Genomic DNA, 24917 nt, shown 5'->3' with positions numbered 1-24917 from the left:
AAAGAAATGAATCCACAAATCATAGTCATGACTGTGATATGAATGTCATCTTCCAGAAAATTTTGAATTTCATTATTCTTAAAATAACTAGAGCTAAGTGGCTCATAGGAATATGAACAGAAATTAGAGATATAGTGTTTAAAATCCTTACTCTTATATTTATATTTTAATATAAATATTTCATGGTTGGCTTTCTCCCAAGATGAATGCACCAAGATAATAAAGACAAGATGGTGTTGTAATGCCTCTTCTTTCTCTTTGTTGGGATAAATTGTGTGACAAATTGACAATTTTTCCTCTCTCTAAATTCCTCCTCCTCCTCCAGTCTCTCTCATACATGCAAATTGTGCAAGCTAAGAATTTGGGGGGCTTTGCATATTTCTTCTTTCAAAAGTGGTCCAAATTACTCAATTTGTAATGCTTTTTCAGATCTAAAACCAGTTAGTATTGGACTTTAAGCTGATTTTTATTTCGCCCATCCTGTTATAATTTTGTAAAACATTTTCAATAATTCTTATGTTTCACTGTAAATCCTCCTTTTTATAATAAACAGGAAGGAAAAATTGTCTATGGTTTGGTCACATTTAACATCAAGAGTCTATCCTTTGTTCACATCTAATATTAGAATTATATGGATATTAGATTAGGTTAGGCATATTTTTACTTAAGGAATTAAGTTAGTCATATTATTAATTAATAAATTAAGCTAGATAAAGATTTTAGAAATGCAATACTTAAATGGTGTTGAAGTATTTAGTAAAATGGAAGACATAATCGCAATAATAGGTCTATACCTCTATTTATAATATATATCAACCACATAACAATGACCATAATTCCTTTACTAACTCGAACATTAATATAATACTAACATATACTAATAATGCTAAATGACCAAACAACCATTAATGCTCCCCCTCAAGCTAGAGCATAGATATCATATGCACCTAGCCTGTTACAAATGAATTTAACACAAGCACCCCCCAAAGCTTTAGTGAACAAGTCAGCAAGCTGCAAATTAGGCTTCATATAAGTGGTTGTATGAGCTTTTGCACAAGTTTCCTCTGAAAAAAGTGACAATCAACTTTAATGTGTTTTATTCTCTCATGGAAGATTGGGCTGCAGGCAATATGAAAAGCAACTTGATTATCACACATCAACTCCGTAGACGGAGAATGTGGAAAATCCAATTCTTCCAACATGTTCTTCAATCAAACAAGTTCACATGTAGTGTGAGCCATGACCGTATACTTTGAGTCAGCACTTGACCTGGCCACTACAATTTGTTCTTACTTTTTACCAGGAAACTAATTACCACCAACAATGGTACAGTACCAGATTGTGGATCTTTTATCTGAAAACAACCTGGCCTAATTTGTATTTGTGTATCTCTGAATATAAGTGCGACCTTGATCTTAATACAATAGACCTCCCCTAGGTGCGTCTTTGAGATATCTCAAGATGCGAATTACTGAAAAGCAAAACTGAAATTGAAGCTGGAAACCAAACCAAATAGTGAAATGATTCAGTTTCGGGCTGGTTTTTGATTTTTCGGTAATATTGGTACACCCCTACACATGAGTGACAATGCTACTCCGGTGTCCCAACCATTCCCATGAATACCATCTTTCTCTTAATTGCCTTGTGCCATAAGGAAATAGACTCTAAGGGTAATCTCCATAACCATTTGACTATTGAGGAGATGTTCTTAGAAACCATGTTACCGCGCCCCAGTCCCCTTCCACACCCCCCACCCCTACTAAGTATGTTAAGGTTACAAAGTCACCTAGCCATCTACAAAGTGAAAAAGCGCTGGTACGGAGTCACATCAGCTGTGTATATAGACTAGGCTATGAGGAATAGAGTCTTAAACTATGGACCGAGACTACAATAAGGAACAAGGAAGCTAGACTGAGCAAAGAAGTCAAGAAACAAAGCTGCTTTTCTAATAGCCCCGTTGAATAGGAGGGTGAAGGCTTTTTGAAAAAGTCTTTTTTGTCTTGTCAATTTATTTATTAAAAATTTCTATTTAGAGATAGGGGGCTTCAAGTTCTTAGGAAGAGGTGTACAAGGCAGCTCACATACAGTTTGGGAGCCAAGCCCCTGCACAGCAGCTTAGGTCAACACTTATATAATAGCCAATCATCAATTGGAAGTGGGCAAGATGGTGATGAATTGTGATTGGTCTAAAACTTCAACTCATGACTTATTGCATTAGTAGTTCCCCATAAAATTATTGACTCAGCGGCTTTCAAGGTCTCATCGCTTTTGTTTGAGTCCTGATACATTTTCGGTGCCATGGAGCTAGACCAGTGAGCTACTACGCTTTCTTCAAAGGATGGCTGCTTACAAACCCCTTCCTGGTTGTTAAGGTTCAATCACTTCCTTTTCCACAAAGCGATTGCTTAGGAACCTTAGTGTATGATCTGAGCTGTTCCCCTCTCGACTTTGGATCTTAGCACCCAAAAAGTATGTTTGTACAAGGTGATCCCTCTTGTCCTCCCCATACCTGGGTGACAAGAAATTTCTCATTAACTTCTCCAAGTTCCCAGCTACTTTATGAGAATTTTAAGAAAGAGATAAAAAATAAATGTGAATATTAGACAGGAAGCACTAGTGAGAGTAATCCTAGTTCCTGATTAAGCCTTCTTCCACCCCTCTAATCTTTTCCGTACCTTTTCGATTGTTGTGTCCTAGAAAAGAATTGATAAAGGGATGCCCCCAGTGAAGGGCAAGCTATGAGATGGGCAAGTCCAAACTATTGCACCCCGCTAGAGATCTAAAGCCCTCTAACTCCCAACTACTCAGATTAATGTCTAAAACAGCAAATAATAAGAGGCCCGCTGTAATTTTTCATGCTTGATTAGGAAATAATATTGTTTAAAATGGTTTCCATTTCTAGCATGCAGTATAGAACTGCATATTAATTTAGTGGCTTCTATACCAAGTATGTATAATGCATTTAAACTCAATCTAATATTTTTGTTCATTGGGCAGTTTTAGCTATTGTTTTGGTGGGCTTGCTCTATGGTTTTTTCATTGCCATCATATGTGGACAGAGGATAAACGAGCGCCACCACCATGTTCTTGAGAAGCAAGAACTGACAAAGGTTCAGTATTTTCATCCTTAAAATGTGTGGTAGCGTTCCAATTGAAATATTTTATGATGTTATTGGTGTATCTTTCTAGATGTCATATGACATAAATTATTTTAATTTTTGTTTGAATGATTGTCTATTCTTTGAATCATCTTATGTGGTGCTGTGAAAGTAGTTGATATTTTACTGCAATCGCAATGTTGAGAACCCTTAAATAGCAATGGTAAACAAGAAACAAGAGTAGCCATGTGGTGTGTTTTGAGTAATGTAAATTGTATGAAGGTTTGCGGTATAATGTTTGTTTCCTCTATATTTTGTAAAATTATCTAATATGACTAGAAGATTTTGAGACCATGTTTTGTTTGAGGGAGGAAGGCTATCATGCACTCTCTTTGTTGGTTTTGGGAGTTTCCATTTCCTTTGAAAAACTAAGAAAATGCCAGATGAATGGAGGAAAAACACTTTAATACCTATATACAAAAATAAAGGACATATTCAAAATTGTAATAATTATCGTGGAATTAAACTTATGAGTCATACGATGAAACTATGGGAAAGAGTAGTTGAACAAAGATTAAGGTTAGAAATGAAGATCTTAGAAAATCAATTTGGTTTTATGCCTGGGAGATGTACCACAGAAGTTGTATATCTTTTAAGAAGATTAATGGAAAAGTTTAGGAAAAAGAAGGACTTGCATATGATATTTATTGACTTTGAGAAAGCATATGATAGGTTACCTAGGGAATTTCTATGGTGGGTTTTAGAAAAAAAAGGTTTTTTTAGTAGGTATACTGATGTCATTAAGGATATGTACGATGGAGTAATGACTAGAATAAAGACTATAGATGGAGAAACTAGAGAATTTCCAATCACAATAGGTGTACATCAATGATCTACTTTGAGTCCGTATCTTTTGCTTTAGTGATGGACCAATTGATTAAGAGTATTCAAAAGGAGGTTGCATGGTGTATGATGTTTGCAAATGATATTGTATTAATTGATGAAACTAGGGACGGAGTAGAGGCTGAATTAGAATTATGGAGAGAAGTTTTGGAATGTAGAGGCTTTAGGATAAGTAGAAATGAGACAGAATATATGAAATGTAATTTTAGTAATGATAGGAGGAAGATTGGAGACAAAGTTAAACTTGATGATGAAGAAATAAATAGCACTTGTAGATTTCGATACCTTAGATCTATCATGCAAGTTGAAGGAGAAATTGAAGATGATGTAATGCATAGAGTTAAAACAGGTTGGGTAAAATGGAGAAGTGCTTCAAGTGTGCTCTGTGATCGTAGAATGTCCTTAAATTTGAAAGGGAAGTTTTATAGGACAGCTATAAGATCAGATATGCTATATGGATCGGAATGTTGGGCGAAGAAGAAACATAATATCCAAAAAGTAAAAGTTGCCGAGATGAGAATGCTTAGATGGATGGGTGGTATAACATTAAAAAATAAATTAAGGAATGAACATATTTGCGGTAAGTTAGGTGTAACTCCTATAGAAGATAAGATAAGGGAGGGACGACTTAGATGGTATGGACACTTGCAACGTAGGCCGCATAGTGTACGAGTGAGGAAGAGTCAGTTAGTTACTATGGGGAGTAATAGAAGGGGTAGGGGTAGGCCTAAAATAACTTAGAAGGAGATAATGGGTGAGGATTTAATATCCCTGAATCTGTCAAAAGAAATGGTCCATGATCGCATAAATTGGCGGAAAAGGATTCATATAGCCTACCTGGTGGGACTTAAGGCTTGATTTTTTGGTTGTTGTAATGTACTTGATAATTCCAACGAGTTTTATCCTACTCATTTGTTAAATTATCTAGTAGCTTAAGTGAATATGGACAAATAATTAATGTAGCTACTATGAAAATTACAACTGGATGCCAATTTTTCTATCCAGTCATGCATTAATGACCTTTGAATTGAGTTACATCTTCCCCAATATATTAATCCTCTAGAGTAGGTCACAGGAAGTATCTGAAACTATTGTTCAACCATTGGAAATGGATGATTAGTCAACAATTAATTCAGTTTCTCAATATTTGCATTGTTTGGATGTACAACTTCATTTCACTGTTGAAATTATTTGTCGATAAGGTTAGTAACATTCTTATCCAATAAAAGAACATTGGTGGCATGTTTGATAACTGTTTGATTACCACTTTACCTAAAAGCTTAAGCTGTTAGGTTGTGGGCCAACAATGTATATCAAACTTTAACACTCCCCTGCACATGCAGTCCGACAGCACATGGAGAGATAAACACACTATAAATAACACCCATGATAGTGAGCACGATAGGGATTAGGGAGCATGATAATTTTGTAAACACCACACAATAAATTCCGGCAAGAAGAGTAGAACCCAGGACCTCCTGGTAACCTGCTCTGATACCATGTTAGATAACCTCCTGGCCAACCATGTATGCCAAGCTTTAACAATAACCCTGCTTTTGAAACTGTTTATGTTTACTGTTTTATGTTCTCCAAACATAAAACTGTTTTCTAAATATTTCAGTTATTTGTTTACTTGTTTCTGGAAATAAGTTCTCAAGATATTTGAGCATTATGACCTGTTTTGCACTGTTAATTACCCAAATGATTTTCCTTGATCTACGGAAAACTATATCTTGTTATTGTTTTGAAAACATGTTTTTTGAGAATAGAAAACAAAATCAGACATACCCCAGTTTTTGGGGATTTCTGGAAGCATGCTACTGTGGTCTTTTTAACAGACAATAATTCAGACGCTCTTGTCCTCTTCGTCCTTACAATGTAGTTTAATGGCTCCTCCTCACCTCTTATCTTTATTCTGAAAAGGAGAAAATTTTTGCTTTTTGCTGCAAAGACATTTTTATTCTTACATTCCTTTTCATCCATACAATCTAGTTGATGCTTTCTCTGTGGGATTTTGAAAGTGAATGTTATTTACCAAATATATTTGTATATTTTATTTTTAAAGTGGGTGTGTTATACCTATTACCTAGTTGCACTATAATTTTTTTTTTTTAAAACAAAAAAACAAATTTAAGTGTGTAAAAGTTCAACTATTAACTTCGTAGAAATAAGACTTCATTTTTCTTCATCCTCAATCTTGACACTCCTTTGCTTGAAATCTGTGTCCTTTGTTTTTGATTTTGATTTTATCTCTCTGCATTTCTTGTTCTATTGCCTTGGCTCTTGACTTCTCAAATGATACTACTATTAATTTTAAAATTTCATAATATGATTAAATTTTATCTATTTTATTTGAGCTGGCCAGGGTGATTGGTTTGTTTTTTAAAACTAATTGATAATACTTTGTTATTTATTTCAATTATTGCAAATGTCCTATTTATAAGGCCTAGTACTAATAGAGTTTTTTTCTGTTAGAGGGAAAGAAGAACTAAGTGCTTCCACAAAACAGAAAAAACAATAAACATGTTGGGTGGCTTGGAGAAATGGTGATAGAAGATTCATGAAGATCAGAAGGAAGTCCTTCCATTTGAGCTGGAAGGCTAGAAGGAAGATCTGTTTCAAGTTACAAGGTATGCAAGGAAAAAGAAAGTTTCAAAGAGATGAGTTTGAATTGAATGGATCCTGAAGGCTTGAATTTGAAATAATTTGTCTGTTTGTACAGAATGGTAAAGTGGTCCTAGCTTGTATGAATCGCTATTGGTTTGGTACCAATAATGACAGTCATTTCAATTTGTTAAGGATACATATGTATCCACAATTGAAAATTCATTCATATTTTATCTCCAAATGGAAAGGCTCAGTTGTTCAGAAAGTTGAGGGGAAAGTGATTGATCTCTCTTTTTGTCAACCAAATGCAACTTCATTGGTAGCATGTTGGTGTTAATGGAAGTGGATGGTGGAGGAACATGATCAATCATCTTCCCTGAAGGTTTTGAAGGAAAATATTGGTGGAAAATCTTGTGTTGCTTGTAAAAATCTAGGCAAATTCGTGTCAAAGGACTTGAGGGCCTGAAGGGGAGTCCAGATCACATTTGGTATCTTGAAGGACACTTTACCTTCTCAGGTCAATGCCCTTGCTGTGGGTTTGTGTTGAAAGGAAACTTTAATGCTTCTCATGAAAGATCAAAGGGAGATACCTAGGGGATGGAAGGAGGGAGGAAGAAATAATTGTTGCAACTGGAGAGGGGAAAAAGGGAGATAACGGAATTTTCCCTGGTAGATGATGTGAAAGACCATCAGTCAAAGCAAGGTTGCTTCCTTGGCATGGGAAGCAACATTGGGCAGAGTGTATACCTCAAATAACATTTAGAAGAGAGGTTGGATTCTAACAAATAGATGCAACCTGTGCGAGGAAAACTTGGAAACAGATACAGCGCATTTTCTCCTCTGCCTGTCAATAAAAAAGCAGTGGGATGTGCCTTTGAGAATGATGGGACAGCATTGCTTTTCAGCAGCAGCAGTCTCTATTCTCGAAAGAAAATTAGGCCTGGGCAGGAATCAAGGTAAACAAAGGGAGGAAAAAAGCTCAGTCTTATCCCCCTATCCCTCTTTGGAAATGTGTAGAGGGATTGAAATAGGAGTCTTTGAGGGCAGAATTATCTTCTAGGAAAATCACTGAGAGGTGGCTAAATTGTTCGTAACTCTATATATTTGATTCACAGATGATAGTGAAGTGAATGTTGAGTAATTTTTAAAATTATTTTTCATCAGTAAATAAAAATTCTTTAAAGGGCATCAAGGGGATGCCACCCAAGTACATACAAAAAATTGAAATCACCCACACTGCAGGATGTCCAAAAAATCAAGAGTTACAATAGTGTCAAACAAAAACAGCCAAGTATGCCAGCTTTTACAGTAGCAATGCTCTGGTCTTAAATAATATGCAATAAGTTGCCAATCCTTCAAAATCTCTTTTATTTCTTTCCCTCTATACAAACCAAAAATGGCGAGGGTAAGGAGGGACAAATCTGTCCTCCTCTTCTTACTAGAATGGATACATTTCCAGGCCCACAATTCTTCTTTTACTGTTTTGGCAGTAACCCACTGCTGCCTGGTCATAGAAGAGGCCAAGTTCCAAAAATTCTTCGCCCAGGAGCAGTGCAAGAGTATGTGATCAGTAGATTCAGCATTAACCAAACACAAAGGAGCACCTATTAAATTCCCATACTTGACCTTCTTGCTTACTTTTCCCTTGAAATGAAGAGGTGATGAATGGTGTTAACCTGCTTGCCGAAACCATCTTGCTCAAGCTACATTATCTCAAAACAGAAAAGAGTTGGCCCCCACTTAATTCCTCCCTTGTGAAGGAGGATAGGGAAGTGATCTGAGATGGGCCTTTAGAGGAGGTTTCGAGTAACCTTAGGAAAGTGTTCTTCCCACTTTGTGGATACTATGAACCTACCAGTCCTCGAATAAGAGGGAGTTTCTCTAGAGTTGGACCAAGTGAAGGAGCCACCCTTGAGTGGACGATTGTTGAGGGCATGGCATTAACACTGATGAATCAAGGAACTCTTTCGTGCTAGTCTTCTATGAAGTTCCCCTGCTTCTTTCATGGTCATATAAAACCACATTGAACTCTCCCAAAAACCCAAGGGGCATCCCACTTCTCTTTTACTTCCAAGAGCTCATTCCACAACAGCTGTCTAGAGGTCCCTTCAACTGGATTGTAGACACTGGTGAGGATCAACTCAAATTTATCTTCCAGGTTCCCAAACAGGAAATAAACCAAAAAGGGATTTATAGAGTGATACATCATTTCCATGACTTCTTGTTTCAGTACAATGATAATAACCGCTGCATTTTTAGCAGCTTCAAGGGAAATCAGCCCATAAGCCTTATGCCCCAATAAGATGTTGCACATAAATTGATCAACAGATTCAGCTTTAGTTTCCCGCAGGCAAATATCTCTTCCGGACTGTTTGAGAAAAGATTTAATTAAAACCCTTTTTGATCTGTCGTTAAGGCCCCTCACATTCCTTCATATCAGTTTCATCATTGGTTCACCGAAAGACTCCGGCTGCTGCCAGCCTCCACCGAGTCTGAAATTTCACCAGTCTTATCATGATTCACTGAAAACTCCAAGCGTTTGAGTTCCCTATTAGCCTTCTTCCTACTACTGCCCATGGGTTTTATGAAGGTAGGTTTCTTTCTTCTCTCCTCTTTTTCTCAATTTCCTCAAAAAGACTTATGGCCCTATCTTTGAAGCCTTCAAAGGAGCCAACTTCATGTTTTGGAGAACCCAATCAGATACCTGCTCCTTGAAACAACCACTGCCGTCCCTTTTAACACCTCAGTTCAAGCAGAGGAGGGACTGTCTTGCATGTCTTCCACACACATAATGGGGACTGGAACTAATGCCATGCTATCTTCTTCCTCCTGAGACTCTGCAGGATCCACACCCAGGCAATCTCCTTCCTGAGGCTTATCAGCCTGCTTGTGAATTTCTTGGTGAGGAGGGAGCTGACCTATAACTCATTGGCCAACTTGGGCCTTCAAAAGTTTAAAGGGAAGAGTAGGAGTTTAGCTGGCTAGGCTAGGTGGAAGAGAGGCATGAAGGGATGCAAGGCTGAAAAGAGACACATCTGATTTAGTGCTAGTAGAGCCTGAGCTAAAGCCAACATCAAGGTCCACAAAGCAAGAGAGAGTTTTGGGCCCAAAGGAGCTTGGCCCAATTTTTTTTAAAAAAGGTCAAAAGAATCCAGCCTTCCTTGCTCTTCTGCCTAACAACACTTGCAAAGGAGTGTGTATCACCACTCGCCATAGTTTTCAGATCGAGATTCGTTTCGTGAATCAAAATTCCAATTTCATGAATCAACAATTGAATCAAATCGTAATATTTAGTACAAATTTCCAAAAATTGTTTCCATGACATGCATATATTAATATACAAACAATGAGCAAAATTTTGAAATACATATAAAATTTAATAATAAAAAAAATGATATTTCATGTGCATGCTTTCCCTAAAAGATAAAAAGGGAATGAGACCAGAAAACGTAATAAAAAAAATGAAATTTATGTTGTTTAAGGGGAGGAATCAAGAAAGATATAATAAAAAACCAAACTTTTTGGTGTTTATCAACAATTCAAAAGAAAAAATCATAGGCAAGGAACATGAGGTAATTGTGTAAAAATAAAAGCAATAATAAATAAAAACAAATGCTGTTTGGGGTTTTAAACTGGTTGGGCATCAGAATATGATATGTCTAGAATCGTGTGAACAAATGGATTCAGATCAATTCTTTAGATTCACAGGGTGAATTGGTGGATTTGGCAATGATTCGGTTGTTTTTCAATTCAGCAATAAGATTTGAATTGATTTGGTGTGGAATTGATACAAATCGTATGAGTTGAATCATGAATCACAAGATTCTAACAACTATGCCACTTGCCTTTGTCATCCCTCATAAGTCTAGCTTCTACAAAACCTTTAGACTAAGTTCCTAAAAGTTGCCGCAATGGGGACAAAAACACTCTACAGGGGGAGAGAGGGGGGCTATACTGAGAGAGAGGGGTCTTTGGATATTTCCTATTGAGATTCGAACAAAAGCACTCCTCTTGGCGCAAAGACCTTCAATTTTAGCTTTGGGCTAGGAATCACCCGCTTCCCAAATCTGCTACAGGAGCTACAATTTTGCACCAAACCATTGAGTCAAAGTCCTCTAGAAAGGCTATATTCTCCATCCCTTGGTATTGATCTCCATTAGGGCTAGAAATTTGCCTAATTTGTTCTCCTTGAGTTGAAGCAATAGGGTTCAGTCCTTGTTCCCCTTGTGACAAAACCAAGAGTAAGATGAAACTAAGAGGAAGATCTAGGTCTTTTCTCTCTGCAAATTCATAAATGTTCTCAAGTGGTGAAGAATCATACAATCTCTTCCATCACCTAGAAAATTGAAATCTTCTTGGCCCTGCGATATATTCCATGATTAAGAGGAGATGGACACATTATTGATTTCATTGATTTTTGTCTTGTGAATGAATTTCGGTGTATGGACTGGATTGCGGATCCATTCCTATTCACCCATATTTAATACTTATGGAACTAATTATTTTATTTTAATTAATTTTATTTTTTCCTTTTTTATGCATAGATGAAGTAACAAAGTCTAGTTCCCCTTCTATTTGCTATGGGGATGATGAAACAAAATTTCACTATGTTTATTTATTTTTCTACTTCTCCAAGTGCAAGTGTTTCCCAAGGGTGGTTGTTTTTTTTCCTACCAATTAGGATCCTCCTCTCACTACCCCCATGGTGATGGTCCAAAGGTTTCCTAGCTACGTTCATACTATAAGACACTTAGCTACATTCATGGGGATAGATCTGGCTCTATCCAAACTTTTCTTGTTCACTCTCGACTTTCCCCCCTTGTTCAACTGTAGTTGTGTAATTTTTTTATATCGAGCAGATTTCTGTGGAAGGTAATTTTGATACAATCAATTTCCCCTATTTTGTAATTAGTGTTCTACACTATTCCTTACTCTAGCTAATAGCCCACCCTTTCCAAATGTGATTTCTTTCGTGTATTACCATGCCTAATGGCATATCAATTATCGGCTGAAGTCCACGCGATTTCTATGTTATGTATGGCTGTGCCTAGGGGCAGATTGGCTGAAGTAGATTCTTCTTTTAATCATTCAAAAACCCTTTCCAAATTGTATAAGCTTCTTCCAAAGATTACAACTTCCTGGATGTCAGATGGATCTTTTACGCTTGTGTGTGTGGATTACAATAAGTACCACATAAGTGGATAATATTTAGGAATTCAAATTTGTTGAACCACTGATGCGATGATTTTCTACATTCTCAATCTTACCCTTCTGTGCTTATGTTATCACACAGCATTCAACCAAATGACTTAAATTGCATTGATACTTATGAATATTACAGGTAATATAGGAGATATAGGAGACTTATCTATTTTTCTCCCAAGAAATTTTGGAATTACCATTGCTTACCTATCAATTCACTTCTAACCATCAAATGAAATATGAGAATAACTGGTCGTTGTATCTTTTAGACTAGAGGTGCTTCCAATTTTATTGGTGCTTGAAATAACTTTGTCTTCTTTGTCTTAGGAGTTTTCTACTATTGGATTGACTCACTTATTGTTGTTACTTTTCAATTTTTTGTTCATGTATCATACGGAGGCACTCAAATTTGTTTAGTGATCGATTTCTAGGTTTCATCACAAACCTATTTGGCTGCTTCTAAGTGTGTAATGCTTAGTTCAAACCACAGTGAAAAGTTACAACATGTCTTGTTCCTATAGGAGCTGATGTACCAAAAACAATGGCATCTCCAATATTAGTCCCTTTGGGATATAAAATATCTTCTCATCATCATTATAGTGTATCAGACAAATGTATTCTTTTCAGTTAGGGTTGTCAATGTTTATGATTCTAATGGTATAGACTACTATGACCTTCCTCCGTTTGGCTTGTGATAATGATTTCTTTGGCCTTACAACCTTTATGACAAACCTAATTGGTTGTTTCCAAGTACATAAAATAAATAGTTCAAACCACACTTAGAAGGTATTGGATGTCTTGTTTTGGTAGGAGCTTATGTACCAATTTCTTCTGTGTCTAGCTATTTAGGTGAGAGACATTCTTCTGACCCCGAGAAGTTGGTTAAGTGGGAGGCTACCCTCAACTCACTTTTCTCTCTATAAAAACCCCCTCCCCAAAGGAGAGCATAAGCTCCAAGATGAGTATGTCCTGGATTCATTCTTGTCGCGATCCACCATGAAAATTTCAAAATCTACGAATAATTCTTGGAGAGGACTCGCAATGATTACTCCTCTCAAAGATCACAAGGTGCTAAAGTGGCAGGGGGATTAGTAGGTTTTTGTGAAAAGAATGCCCTTATCATGTTATTGCTGAAAAGAAAATTCGAATGTCTCTGATGTCAGGTCATCCACACTCCCATTCTTGTAGAGGAAGGCTAACTGCTTGCTGGCTGGGAGCTGTATGAGTGGAAACATCCTTGTATGGCTCCGTGAGAATGGCCGTGGAATAAAAACCTTTTTGTATCTCACTTCCATCTTCAACTTTTCAATAGGGTTTGCTTTTTCTTTTTTTGGAGAGTATGCCAATATGATCTTAATGAGGTGTGTGGCTTTGTTCAACTGTTATGATTCTACTCTCTCTCTCTCTCTCTCTCTCTCTCTCTCTATATATACACACACACATATATGTATATCTTCCATTTCATTGAAAATCAATTTTATGGTGGACTACTATGACCTTCTGTACAGCATGCAGTAATGATGCCTTTGGCAGTACAACCTTTACCACAATGGTGCTTCCCATACTTAAATCATTTTTTGGATTGGATTTCACTTTATTGTCTTTAACTCCATTGCATGTGCCTAGGATGGAAGTTTTGGGATAGATTGCACTTGTGATCGCTAAACTTGAACTATTGACAAAACCTATTGAGGTAACTAAACTTCAAATTTTTACAATTAGGTTACTGAATTTAGCAAAGTGTAGCAATGTCCCCCTTCCCTTTTAGGCCATCCTATTCCCATCTCCAAGGAACTTCCAATCCTAGAGCTCTAACCCTACCAACAACTCCAAAAAAGAAAACAAGAACTCTGCTCTATAGATATCCCTCCTGATGCGGGGGCAGCATCAAGGTTCTGCAGCCCTGGGAGAGATTAGAAGAAATATAAGAGAGGAAGGAAAGGGAAGGGAGGAGAGAGGAGATACCAAGGGGGAACTCACGTTCAATTAACAATTCAAATTCGTTGACACCTCCTACGTCATGGCTTTCACACATTATTTATAAGAAAGCCTCTAAACACATGAAATTAAACATAAATCCCTTAAACTAAATTATGTTACAAACATGCTCCAACATTACGCAATTACCACGTTCCATTGGCAGTACCATAGACTTGACTTGAGAATTAGCATCAATGAAAAGGCCGACTATTTTCACACAGTTGTGAAAGGGCCGTGCAGCACTAGCTAAAGCACTCTTGTGTAACAAGCCAGCCTATCGTTTACCAACATTCATCCACGGAACACTTTCATTAGCATTCAATCAAATGGCAGCGGAAATAATAAGCATTCATAAAAGCAGTGGCAAGCTAGCAGTAAACATTGAATCTACGCAATTCATTAACAACACCTCCATTGACATTGTGTGCTTAGCGAGGGAGGCAAGTAGGCTAAACACGTTGACAATAGCTAGTGAGTTTTACAATGACTGATGAACACTCACCCTCCCCTAAAGAGCTTTCTAGGCCATTCCCACTCTAGCACAAGGAAACATAAAAGTGACCAAGGAGTCATACTGTCTTATCTGGCATATAAAGACACTACTAGCAGAAAATAACTCTACACTAGTATTTACATGATGGAAACCTATCCCAAGCACACAAGATAAGCGGTCACAGGCAAGCATAATGCCTTGAACAAGCTTAGCTCGTGACATTCTCCCCCACTTATGCGGTCGACGTCCTCGTAGACTTTGGCACTAGGTATACTTTAACTTTGTCCACGAACGACATCAAATCTTCTGCAGAAATCCAACTGATTCTTTGTCATCAAGGCATTTCCACTTCACTAGGAATTTCTGCCGCTTCTTCCTTGAGGATATGAAATTTCTGTCTGCAAGGATCTCTTCAATTTCATGTCTATCAGGTTGCACTGTCTTCAACTCTGCTCTGTTGGACTGACTTCTACTCAGGTCATTGGTGTTGGCATTGAACGGCTTGAGGCAGTTACAGTCTTCTCCCTTGATCTACCAACTTCTTCATCTGCTTAGAAGCTTTCTCTAGATAGGCTCGGGCAAACTCTGCATTTTGTCTCCATTCTCTGGTGAAGATGTATGCCCTGGGACTCTGTCATCTGTACAACTCACCCATTGTGTGAGGTAACAGCAGCAGCTGGCCTGTAACAAGCTCAAAAGGGCTCTTGTTGGTTGTTGAGCTCTTTTTGGCATTGCCAGAGAATGGAGCCACATCAAGTAGTTGCACGCCATTCTTCTAGTTGTCGTTGACAAAATGGTGCAAGTACTCTTCTAGTAGCTCTCTGAATCTCTTCATCTATCTGTTTGTCTGTTGGTGATAATTCGAAGAGATGTCAATATGTGACCTAGATATCCTGAAAAATTCTGTCAAGAAGTTGTCAATGAACATTAAGTCTTGGTCACAAATAATAACTTAGGGAACACCCCAATATCTCAAAATAGTCACAAGGAACAATTGTGTCGTCTCCTCTGCCGAACAGTACTTTGGTGCGGCCATGAAAGTAAAATACTTCTTCCGCTCCCCCTTGTCTTGTTGACAAGTGAGACAAGTTTTGGTATAATCAACCACATCATCCCACGTGTGCGGCCAACAATACCTCCCCAATAGTCCTGTCATTGGAGTCATTCTCTGTGAATACCCCTCAATGAACTTCCTGTAATATATAATAAGGCCAAGAAAGGAGTGCAACTCCTTCACTATCGTGGGGATCTTCCATTCTTGAATCATCCTTACCTTCTCCATACCCCTCCGGATACGACCTTATTCAACCACATGACCAAGGAATTTGTTGCTCCGTTAAGCGAAAGAGAACTTCCCTTTCTTCACATACAGACTGTTTCCCCTCAGCCTGTCGAACACCTTCCGTTGATGCTCTTCATGTTTCTTCTGAAACAACACCGATGCTCCCAACAGTGCTTTGGAAGGGCAAACACATCCCGCTTCCAATTCGTCAAGCTGTTTCCCCAACTCTACTATCTTTGGAGGCGCCATCCGGCAGGGCCCTTTAGCAGGTGGTTTCACTCCTGATAACAACTCGATCTCATGCTCCACAGTCTGTCGTGAAGGCAAATTGTGAGGTAGCTTATCCGGCAACACCTCCTTATCCTCATCCAACACTGCTTGGATGGTCGTAGGCTCCAGCTCTTGGCCTATTTCTTTGTTTACCACCATCGTGGCTAGATATGTCTACTCACCCTGACCCAATCCCTCATTGAATTGTATGGCTGAAAGGGACTTCCTGTTGTCTCCTTTCGTTGCAACGACTTGCACCATGCACAAGTGATCTCCCATCAGACACAGGGAACCAACCGAAGGCATCAACATTGCCCTCGACCCCTCTAGGAACTCCATTCCTAGAATAATTGGAAAGTCATCCAATGGCATTGCTGTGAAATTCACATGACCTTCCCACTGTCCAAGCTTTACAGCCACTTGCTCTGCTACTCCCAGAGTAGGCTGGGCTACAGAATTAACTGCTTTCATGCGTCCTGTATTCTTCTCTAAGGATAAGTTGAGTCTCGATGCTTCCAACTGCGAAACAAAATTATGAGTAGCCCCCCGTATCCACCATAGCACGGGTACTCTTCCCATTTATCCCCTAGTCCACAAACATTAACCCTTTTGCTTGTGTATCTTTGGTACTTTTGCTTGCTTTTCCAATGCGCTCACCAACCACACTGAACCCACCCTTGGGGCATGATCCTCTTCCTCCTCGCTTCCCACCACTTTTATCGAAGTGGAAGCTTGTAAGACATTTAGTAATCCCTTGTTTTGACACTCACTCACTCTGTGAGATCCACCACACAAGTAGCACAGAATTTTACTCTTCCCCTTTCCATTAGGCGTGTTGAACCCTTGAGACGACGAAACTTCCTTTGAGGTTGATGATTTAGAGTCAGCTCCCCCACTCTTGGGTTTGCCTTTCTTGAAAGACTTTCGACTGTTTCCCTCTCCACCAAACCGTTTGGACGAAGCGGTATCATCACCAACATAGTTAGTCAAGCGTTCCGCAGCAGCTTGTGCAGTAGACAAGTCTTGAACTCTTTGCTTATGAAGTTCAGTTCTTGCTCATGATTTCATCCCCTTTTGAAAATAGAACAGCCTGTCCTTCTCCGACATATCCCGAATATCCAACATCAAAGCATAAAATTGTTTCACATATTCCTTGATTGACCCTATATGCTTGAGATCTCTCAGTTTTCTCCTTGTATTATACTCAACATTCTCAGGAAAGAATTGGGCCTTGAGAGTTCTCTCTTCAAGTCTGCCCAACTATTGATTACACAACGTCCAGTTTCAATCTCTTGGTACTTGGTACGCCACCATAGTTTGACATTACCAACCAAGTACATGGTCGCAGTATCCACCTTTGCATGTTCTGAGGCCACCCTCACAGCGCAAAAGTACTGCTCCACATCAAACAAGAAGTTCTCTAACTCCTTGGCATCCCAGGCACCCCCATACGTCCTGGGTTTTGGTACCTTGGTCTTGCTAACTCCCGGAGTGTTGGAGTTCCCCATAGCAAGAACCATCAGATTCAACTTTGCATTTAGATCCACCATCCGAGATTGCAAAGTTTCCACTGTATGGCGAAAGTCCTCTGACATCTCACCTAGCAAACTTGCTTGATGCTTTTGTGATCCCATCACTTCATGAACAAGTTCTCTCATCTGGGTCACCTTCGCAACCACAGTGTTGGTTGTTGCCTCAACTTGTGCTTCTAGCATGCTGATCCTCTCAGCATTGTTTGGTGCCATTGGTCACTTACCAAAGCTTTCCAAATCACACAACCAAGGTAATTGAATTCTCGTAGCAACTCAACCTTGGGCTCTGATACCAAGTGTCATGACTTTGGCTCTAATACCAAGTGTCCCGGTCTGACTATTTTCACACTGTTGTGAAAGGGCCGTGCGGCGCTAGTTAAAGCACTCTTGTTTAACTAGCCAGCCTATCGTTTATCAAAATTCATCCACGAAACACTTTCATTAGCATTCAATCAAATGGCAATGGAAGCAGTAAGCATTCATGAAAGCAGTGGCAAGCAAGCAGTAAACATTGAATCTACGCAATTCATTAACGACACCTCCATTGACATTGTGTGCTTAGCGAGGGAGGCAAGTAGGCTAAACACGTTGACAATAGCTAGTGAGTTTTACAATGATTGATGAACACTCACCCTCCCTTAAAGAACTTTCTAGGTCATTCCCACTCTAGCACTAGGAAACATCTAAGTGACCGAGAAGTCATACTGCCTTATTTGGCATACAAAGACACTATTAGCAGAAAATAAACCTACACTAGTATTTACATGATAGAAAACCATCTCAAGCACACGAGATAAGTGGTCAGAGGCAAGCATAATGCCCTGAACAAGCTTAGCTCGTGACACATTGGCAGTACCATAGACTTGACTTGAGAATTAGCATCAATGAACTCGTAAGGGATTACAAACTCTACAATAGGAATGTTTGAAGGACTTTGGATGTCTTCAAACACATTCATTGCCTTGCTTGTAGTGTCTTTAATTTGAGTAACTTTGACATGATCAATAATCTCAAATTCTTTGTCCTAGTTGGTTGGTAGAGTAAGCTTAAAATTGTTGTGCTTTCCATTATGGTGGAAGACATGTGTTCTCATATCCTTGAGTCACACCCAAATCATCCAACCAAGGAGAACCAAGGAGTGCATGGCCAATCTTCATAGTTATGATATCACACCAAACATTATCAAAATAGTCACCCATTTGGATAGGAACCAAACATCTTTCATAAACATATATGTTAGTGTTATCACAAGATTTGTCATAAGGCTTTGGATGAGGTTCCGAGTGAAGTTGCATATGAATAACTCTGTTTCTAGAAATCACATTCATAGGGCATCTTCCATAAAAAATGAATTTGCTTACTTTTTCCCCATACTCAACAAAAAGTATGGAATGGCTTGATATTGTGCTTAGAGTATGACAAAAGCCATTCATTTTTCCAGTAAGCTGTCACCATATTGCTGGGTTTATTGAATATATTTACTGCAACTATATTTCACCAAAATCCTTAACACAATTTGCCCACAACCCTTGCTCTTAATTTCCCAAAAACTTTCTTCAATTTACCTTTGATATTGATTTTCGTGCTGAAATGAAAAAAATTCACAAAGAAAATTCACAAACACAGCGATGCAACCTGATTTGTTATTGCTGGCAGTGACAACTCCATGCTCCAAAGGGCCGATGGTACAATAATTCTTCAATTTCTAGTGTTCTGTGTCAAACTATCACACCTGCTTGCGTTACGTTGTGTCCGTGATCAAAATACCGTGCTGCATATCAAAATATTGTGGAGAAAACACCAATTTTTTGTAGCTGGGAACCAATTTCTTGCGATTCTGGCGGCAGCAGGGGAGTCTGGCAGAATCCCATTTGCAGTCAACAACATGTGGGGCATGAGTCGCCGGCGGAGACTTTCCGGAAATCATTTTTGGGGCAAAGGGAGATCAATGAATGGGGAGTACAGTGGCGTTGGTGGCATGATGAGAAAAGCACAGGAATATAGGGCTTTCAAAGAGCCAACGGCTGGAGATGTTTTGGCCAGTGCGCAGAATGTCCTTTGGTGGTTGGATGGCGATGCACATTGGAGGAGAAGGGTTTCGGGGATTCTGTTTTTGGTGATGTGGGTGGTGTTGTAGAATCTGGGCTGGAAATTAGGATTTCAAAGGATGGGACATGACTGGAATTTCAGAAAATGTTCAGAAACTGCAGAACTGCTTTTTGGTTTTTTAAAAAAAAAACTGAAATTCAGAGAGAGAGAGAGAGAGAGAAGATGGGAGGTTGGAGGAGTTGCGGGACAGAAACTGCCAAGAGACAGCAACAGATTTCAGAAATGTGAGTGAGTTGAGAGAGTTATGGGAGATATTAAAATTAGAAGAAGAAGAGAAGGGGAAGGGAAGCAGAGAAGAAGAAAGAGGGCTGATGGCTGCTAGGCAGCAGCAGATGATTAGGGACAGAATAGGAGATCAGAGCAGAGAAGAGAGCAGAAGAAGAGAAGAAATCAGAAATAGAGAGAATTGATCAACCTTTCCTTCTGCAGCGGCAGGGGTGGTGGCTGCAGCAGCAGCTGCTCTCTCCTGCTGAAGGTCGTCCTCAATCAAGGCTGTTAGATTCTTGTAAGAACCACCTTCGAGGACAACCCTTTTCAGGGTCAGGGCTGACCTTGCTCTCACCGGGGTTGGAGAAGAGGGTGGTTGTGGGGGAGAATATGGCATCGGAGTGGTGGTGGGAGAGGAAGCGCTGCTGGATGTCCGTAAGGCAAAGGGCTTTTTTTGGGATAGGAGTTGGTGGGAGGGGTGAAACGTGTCGTGTTGTGCAGAGTGGGTCGCTAGAGCTCTAGGATTGGGAGTTTTTGAAGATGGGAAGGGGAAGGGGAATCTAAGTGAATCATGAGCAATTCAAATATATATATTCTTATTTAAAAAATTCAAAAAAAAAGTGTGGGTCCCAGAGTTGCCATGTAAGCATTTTCAATGAAGGGGCGTCCCCCCATATTCATCTCTATGATAAAGCATAGAGATATCAACTATTCTGCAAACAATTACATTTCATAGTAGGAATTCTCATCTATGATGCATTTGGACTGCTTCATTGTCTCCCTAAACAACATGCTGATCAACAGTTCACTGGCTTACCAATGCTAACCCAAACACATAATAGTAGTATTCTTTTGAGTTATTTAATTAATCAATATTATTTGTAACCTGAACAGCTAATAAGACATGCACTATAACTTGACCTACTTCACTCTGATACCAATGGACTGCAGGACTGAATGGGATGGAGAATAACATGGAAAATTGAAAATCAAAAATTTATTGATGACAAATATGAGATATAAGATCTTGAAATGTACAAAATTCAGATTCTAACTCGTAATACAGATAATACCTGTTCTCGCTGCGAACACTCACAGCAGAAAATATTAGGAGAGACTGGACAAGGGAATCTCTGCAGAAGGCTGTAGTAGTTACTCAGGCCAAAGTAGGATACTTGTGCAGGTTTTGTGAGAGAAAAAATCTAGGAGCAGAGTATGGGAGTTCGTTATTTTAAGAGTCATTGCAAAGGTAGCATGGAATTTGTGGTCAGTGGCTGAGGTGATTAAGTGTTTTGACAGATTCAAGCCACCTTTCTACTTTAGTCAAATTAACTTGTTAACATGTCCTCATGTATGTTGCGAAGTAACAATATTGCTAAGGCTATTTATAAGGATATTGGGTGATGAAGAGACATGTGCAATGATGATGTGATGTTGAGGATGCGAGGTAGATGGTTTGCAAACTTTGAACTACAATTTTATAGATGAAAGAATACTATGTGCAGCCTTGATCTATAAAAATTTTATCATTACTGACTTGCAGATGAATCCTATGTTTCAGGCAGAATGTTGTAAAATGAAATGGGGGCCTTGTGTTGAGCATGGAAGGGTAACGCGGAAAGTGATGAAAGCATACAAAATAATATATGATTCTGTTCAATATATTATAGATTCAGTAATCATAAACTCTGGGCACAGGAAATTTGTGTCAATAAGATGGAAAATATTGATTATGGATGGTTTAAAATGTTTAAAAAGATCTAGTCCATGGTATGAATTCTTCTCTTCTCTGCTTCTGCCTTGGTTTCTTTTCTCCCTTAATAAAATTCTTTTTCTATAAAAAGAATACTGCTGTTCTAAACTGGCTGTTTACTGTTTAGGCTACATAATTATTGTATATAACTATTATTGTGATGGTGAAATTTGCTTGAATACTGGAGTTCCAAGTAGATTGATGAACTTGACATGCGCATGTTTAACTGATCCCAGTGGAGCATAGTATGACTAAATATTTACTGAGTTGTTCAGTTAAGAAACCAGGCTAAAATAGTGATTTTTCTCTGGTTTTGGAATAAATAAGAATTAGGAAATCAATAAAAGCACCAACGGGGTGCTACAAAACCTTGTGAAAGCTTCTGAAGAAATGACACAACCCCACTCCAAAATTAATAAATAAATAGTATTTATGTGACCACCTTCAATACTTTTCAAGATGGCTTTCCTCGTCAAAAGTACGAAATAATGGCATAGGAAACTCTATCCCACACATCTCAACTTCTGCTTTCCTTCCAAAGCAAAATTAGTGTTCAAAACATGTTTTCCTTAATGCTGCAAATTTTCAAGTCAAAACTAATTATTTTTTTTTCCTGGATATGCAAGAACAAGAAATCACTTAGAGCTGCACAGCACGTGAACATTGGAGTATACAAGTGTGAAGCAAAAACAGCAAGAAACAAAACAAAAATCAAGGAAGTATCCACTGACACAATACCCCTAAAAAAAAATAAATGATTTCAAACAATGTTTCCTTTAATGCTGCATTCATAGAGGAACATAAACATGGCCTCCGTAATGAATGCTAGCTGCTTTTTATGGTTTGACAGTAGATAGGCATTGGACTATTTTCTGCAACGTTGTGTTCATTAGAGTAACAAAACTTTCTTCTTTGAGCACTAATTTGATACCCAGTAGGAATCAAGTTTCCAATTAAACTATTCTTCAGCAGAAGTTCATCTAATGAGAACTTCACAAATATTGACAGTATAAAAGTGTTCTAATTCATTTATCTCAGAGTACGAATTCCTTTATTGATTGTTTTGGTAACTTGCATTCTCAGGAGTATGTGGTACAAGACCGAGAAATTAATAAAGATGTCCCTGAACTCGACCCCAGCCATGTCACAGAGCTAAGAATGCTGGGTCTTTATTAAGCCAGAAGTCACTGCCTTCATCCTGGTTTTCCAGTAAGCAGTCTCTTTGTCTTATTTCTCCCTTTCATCCTGTCCCTCGTGAATGCAAAACCTAATTTTTGGTTCAAACTTAGATTTCTTTCCCCAGTCATTTATGCATTTACTCATTGTTTTATGGCCAAAGCAGAGGACCAAATTTAGTTTTTCTCCTTTGACTTTGCATTCGTCCAACCATTGAAGAAGAGTATGTGGGTGCTTGAAATTTGCAGGTCCTGCCATGCTCGCACTGGTGATTTCAATAGCAGCATTAAAATCGATCAACTCGATGCAAAATCTGAAAAGTGTGCAGAAAACCATCCAAAATAGTCAAAGTCTTCCATGTTACTGCTTTGTTCCTCTAGGTCAGAGAGAAATGTTCTCTGTTTTGCTAGAATCAACTGTTCCTGTCAAGATCGGGTTGTTGGTTTGTGTTATTTTTGTAATATGAGGTATGAGTCTCTGTTCGTTATCTTGTTTTTTTGTATTGTAACACAAGAAGGGAAACAAGAAGATGTGCTGAGTTTTATTTTTTTGGCAACTCTGTATAAAAAAAAATGCCGTAGTTCAGGTGAAAAGAAATTCATAGGCATGTACATTATGAAGTCTTCTATTATATTATTATAATTATTAATATTATTGTTATTTAACTTTCGTGCGATACCTCTTGTAAATAAATAACTTGAATAGGCTGATCCAATAGAACGTTTTTTATGTGATGCTCCAATAGAATGGAACTGATTGCTTACAGGTCATTGGTATCACTAACAAAAATCATGGAAATGGAATGCAAGAAACAAAAATTAAATATTTGAAGTGGAAATTAGAAGTTAAAAACTAACAACCTGCTTTGTTAGTATTTTCAAAATTAGTATAAATTAAAAATCTAAAGTAAACAGCAGATTCTTTTACCCCTTGAATCAAATAACAGCTAAAACTATGATTGAAGTAACAATACAAAAAAATTATAGATTAGAAAATGTTATAGTAATGATTACAATTATTTTATTTGGCTATTTTCTTATTTCTTTTTTCAGTGCTCCAAGAACAATTCTGTTATGTATGATAATTGGAAAAAAAAAAAAAAAAAAAGGAAGATTTTTTTAAAGATTTATTTATTTATTTTCAAATTTTTGAGAAATTTTATGGATATATTTTTGAAATTTTTATTTTAAATTCAAGGGATCATCTAGTTTATTTTCTAAATTTTGTGTATAAAATGATTTAGTTCACAAAAATAAATTATGGATATTAAAGTGCTATGTCAATAGATTTACCATAACAATTGAAAACAATGAAATTTAGTCTTTAGCTTTTTCAATAACAGTTAAAAGCAGATCATAGAATATAAAAAATAAAAAACTAGCAACATAAAAACTGTGGTCACATGTTTGTTCGTTGTATGGAAAAACATAGAAAATAAAAATCCTCAATTTTTATATGTTTTTCATGATATATTTTTATTTCATTTTACTCCCAAATCTATTTCTAGTACCAAACATTTCATTGTAAGTTAGTGATCTTTCAAATTCTTGAGAGTTCGAATTCTGTGCAACTTTACACGTTGCCGCCCACGTGATAATTAAACTCATCTTCCATTTCCTTAATTCTAATTTCTAGCTGCGCCTAGATTCTACCCTTAAAACAAGGAATTGCAATCACAGCCAAACGCGCCCTGCTTATAAAACAATCAACTCAAATTCTAAAGAAATAAATAAGAGCGGGCCCTCTCGTCCCCCTGTATGAACTTTAATAAGCAATTTTGGAATGAATTCTTAAGGCCTAAAATCCAAAGCTTTTTCTATTTTACGTTTGTAGGAGCCAAGGATAATAAAATTATGGAAGAAATCTTTCAAATGTTTGTGACGTACAAATATACTATAACCACAAATGAGGTTTAAATAGGATGATGTCATAACAACTAGTGGGATCTCCACAAGTGTATTAGTATCCTATTGAATAAAGAAGACATCTTGTGTCATGGTCTTACATGCTTGTAAATGTGACACATGTTAAGTGGTTTGTTCAGCAAGCTCATATGGTTGCATTATTTTTGTCGGATGGGTTATTGAAGGAACTTTGGTTTAACTTGGATTCAATTTTGAAGATGTCATGAGATATGTTCTAAATGTTGCTCTAACATTCTAGTTGATATAGCTGCAATGGTGGCGTTTCAGGCTATGACATATGATCTTAAGACCCATGATTGGTTACTCGTATGTGAACAAGAATGCATTAAAAAGACTAATTTTGAGGAAACACCAAGTGAGTGACCTACCTCTCTTAGTAC

The 24917-nt window shown here is 37.9% G+C and overlaps 1 protein-coding gene across 3 annotated transcripts in view; it reads left to right on the top strand.

Annotated features, from left to right (window-relative positions):
* The window catches only part of LOC131158370 (uncharacterized), a 35626-nt gene extending 12349 nt beyond the window's left edge, over positions 1 to 23277 (top strand). For all 3 annotated transcript variants that reach the window (XM_058113201.1, XM_058113200.1, XM_058113202.1), the window contains exons 6-8: positions 2998 to 3110; positions 22520 to 22645; positions 22861 to 23277. In XM_058113201.1, coding sequence (XP_057969184.1) covers positions 2998 to 3110; positions 22520 to 22612 — 206 coding nt within the window. In that variant the 3' untranslated portion in view covers positions 22613 to 22645; positions 22861 to 23277. The remainder of the gene's footprint in view (positions 1 to 2997; positions 3111 to 22519; positions 22646 to 22860) is intronic.
* The last annotated feature ends 1640 nt before the right edge of the window (positions 23278 to 24917 follow it).

This window comes from Malania oleifera, chromosome 6 (assembly GCF_029873635.1).
Source record: "Malania oleifera isolate guangnan ecotype guangnan chromosome 6, ASM2987363v1, whole genome shotgun sequence".
Classification (NCBI taxonomy): domain Eukaryota; kingdom Viridiplantae; phylum Streptophyta; class Magnoliopsida; order Santalales; family Ximeniaceae; genus Malania; species Malania oleifera.
This window is presented reverse-complemented; position numbering and strand designations above follow the sequence as displayed.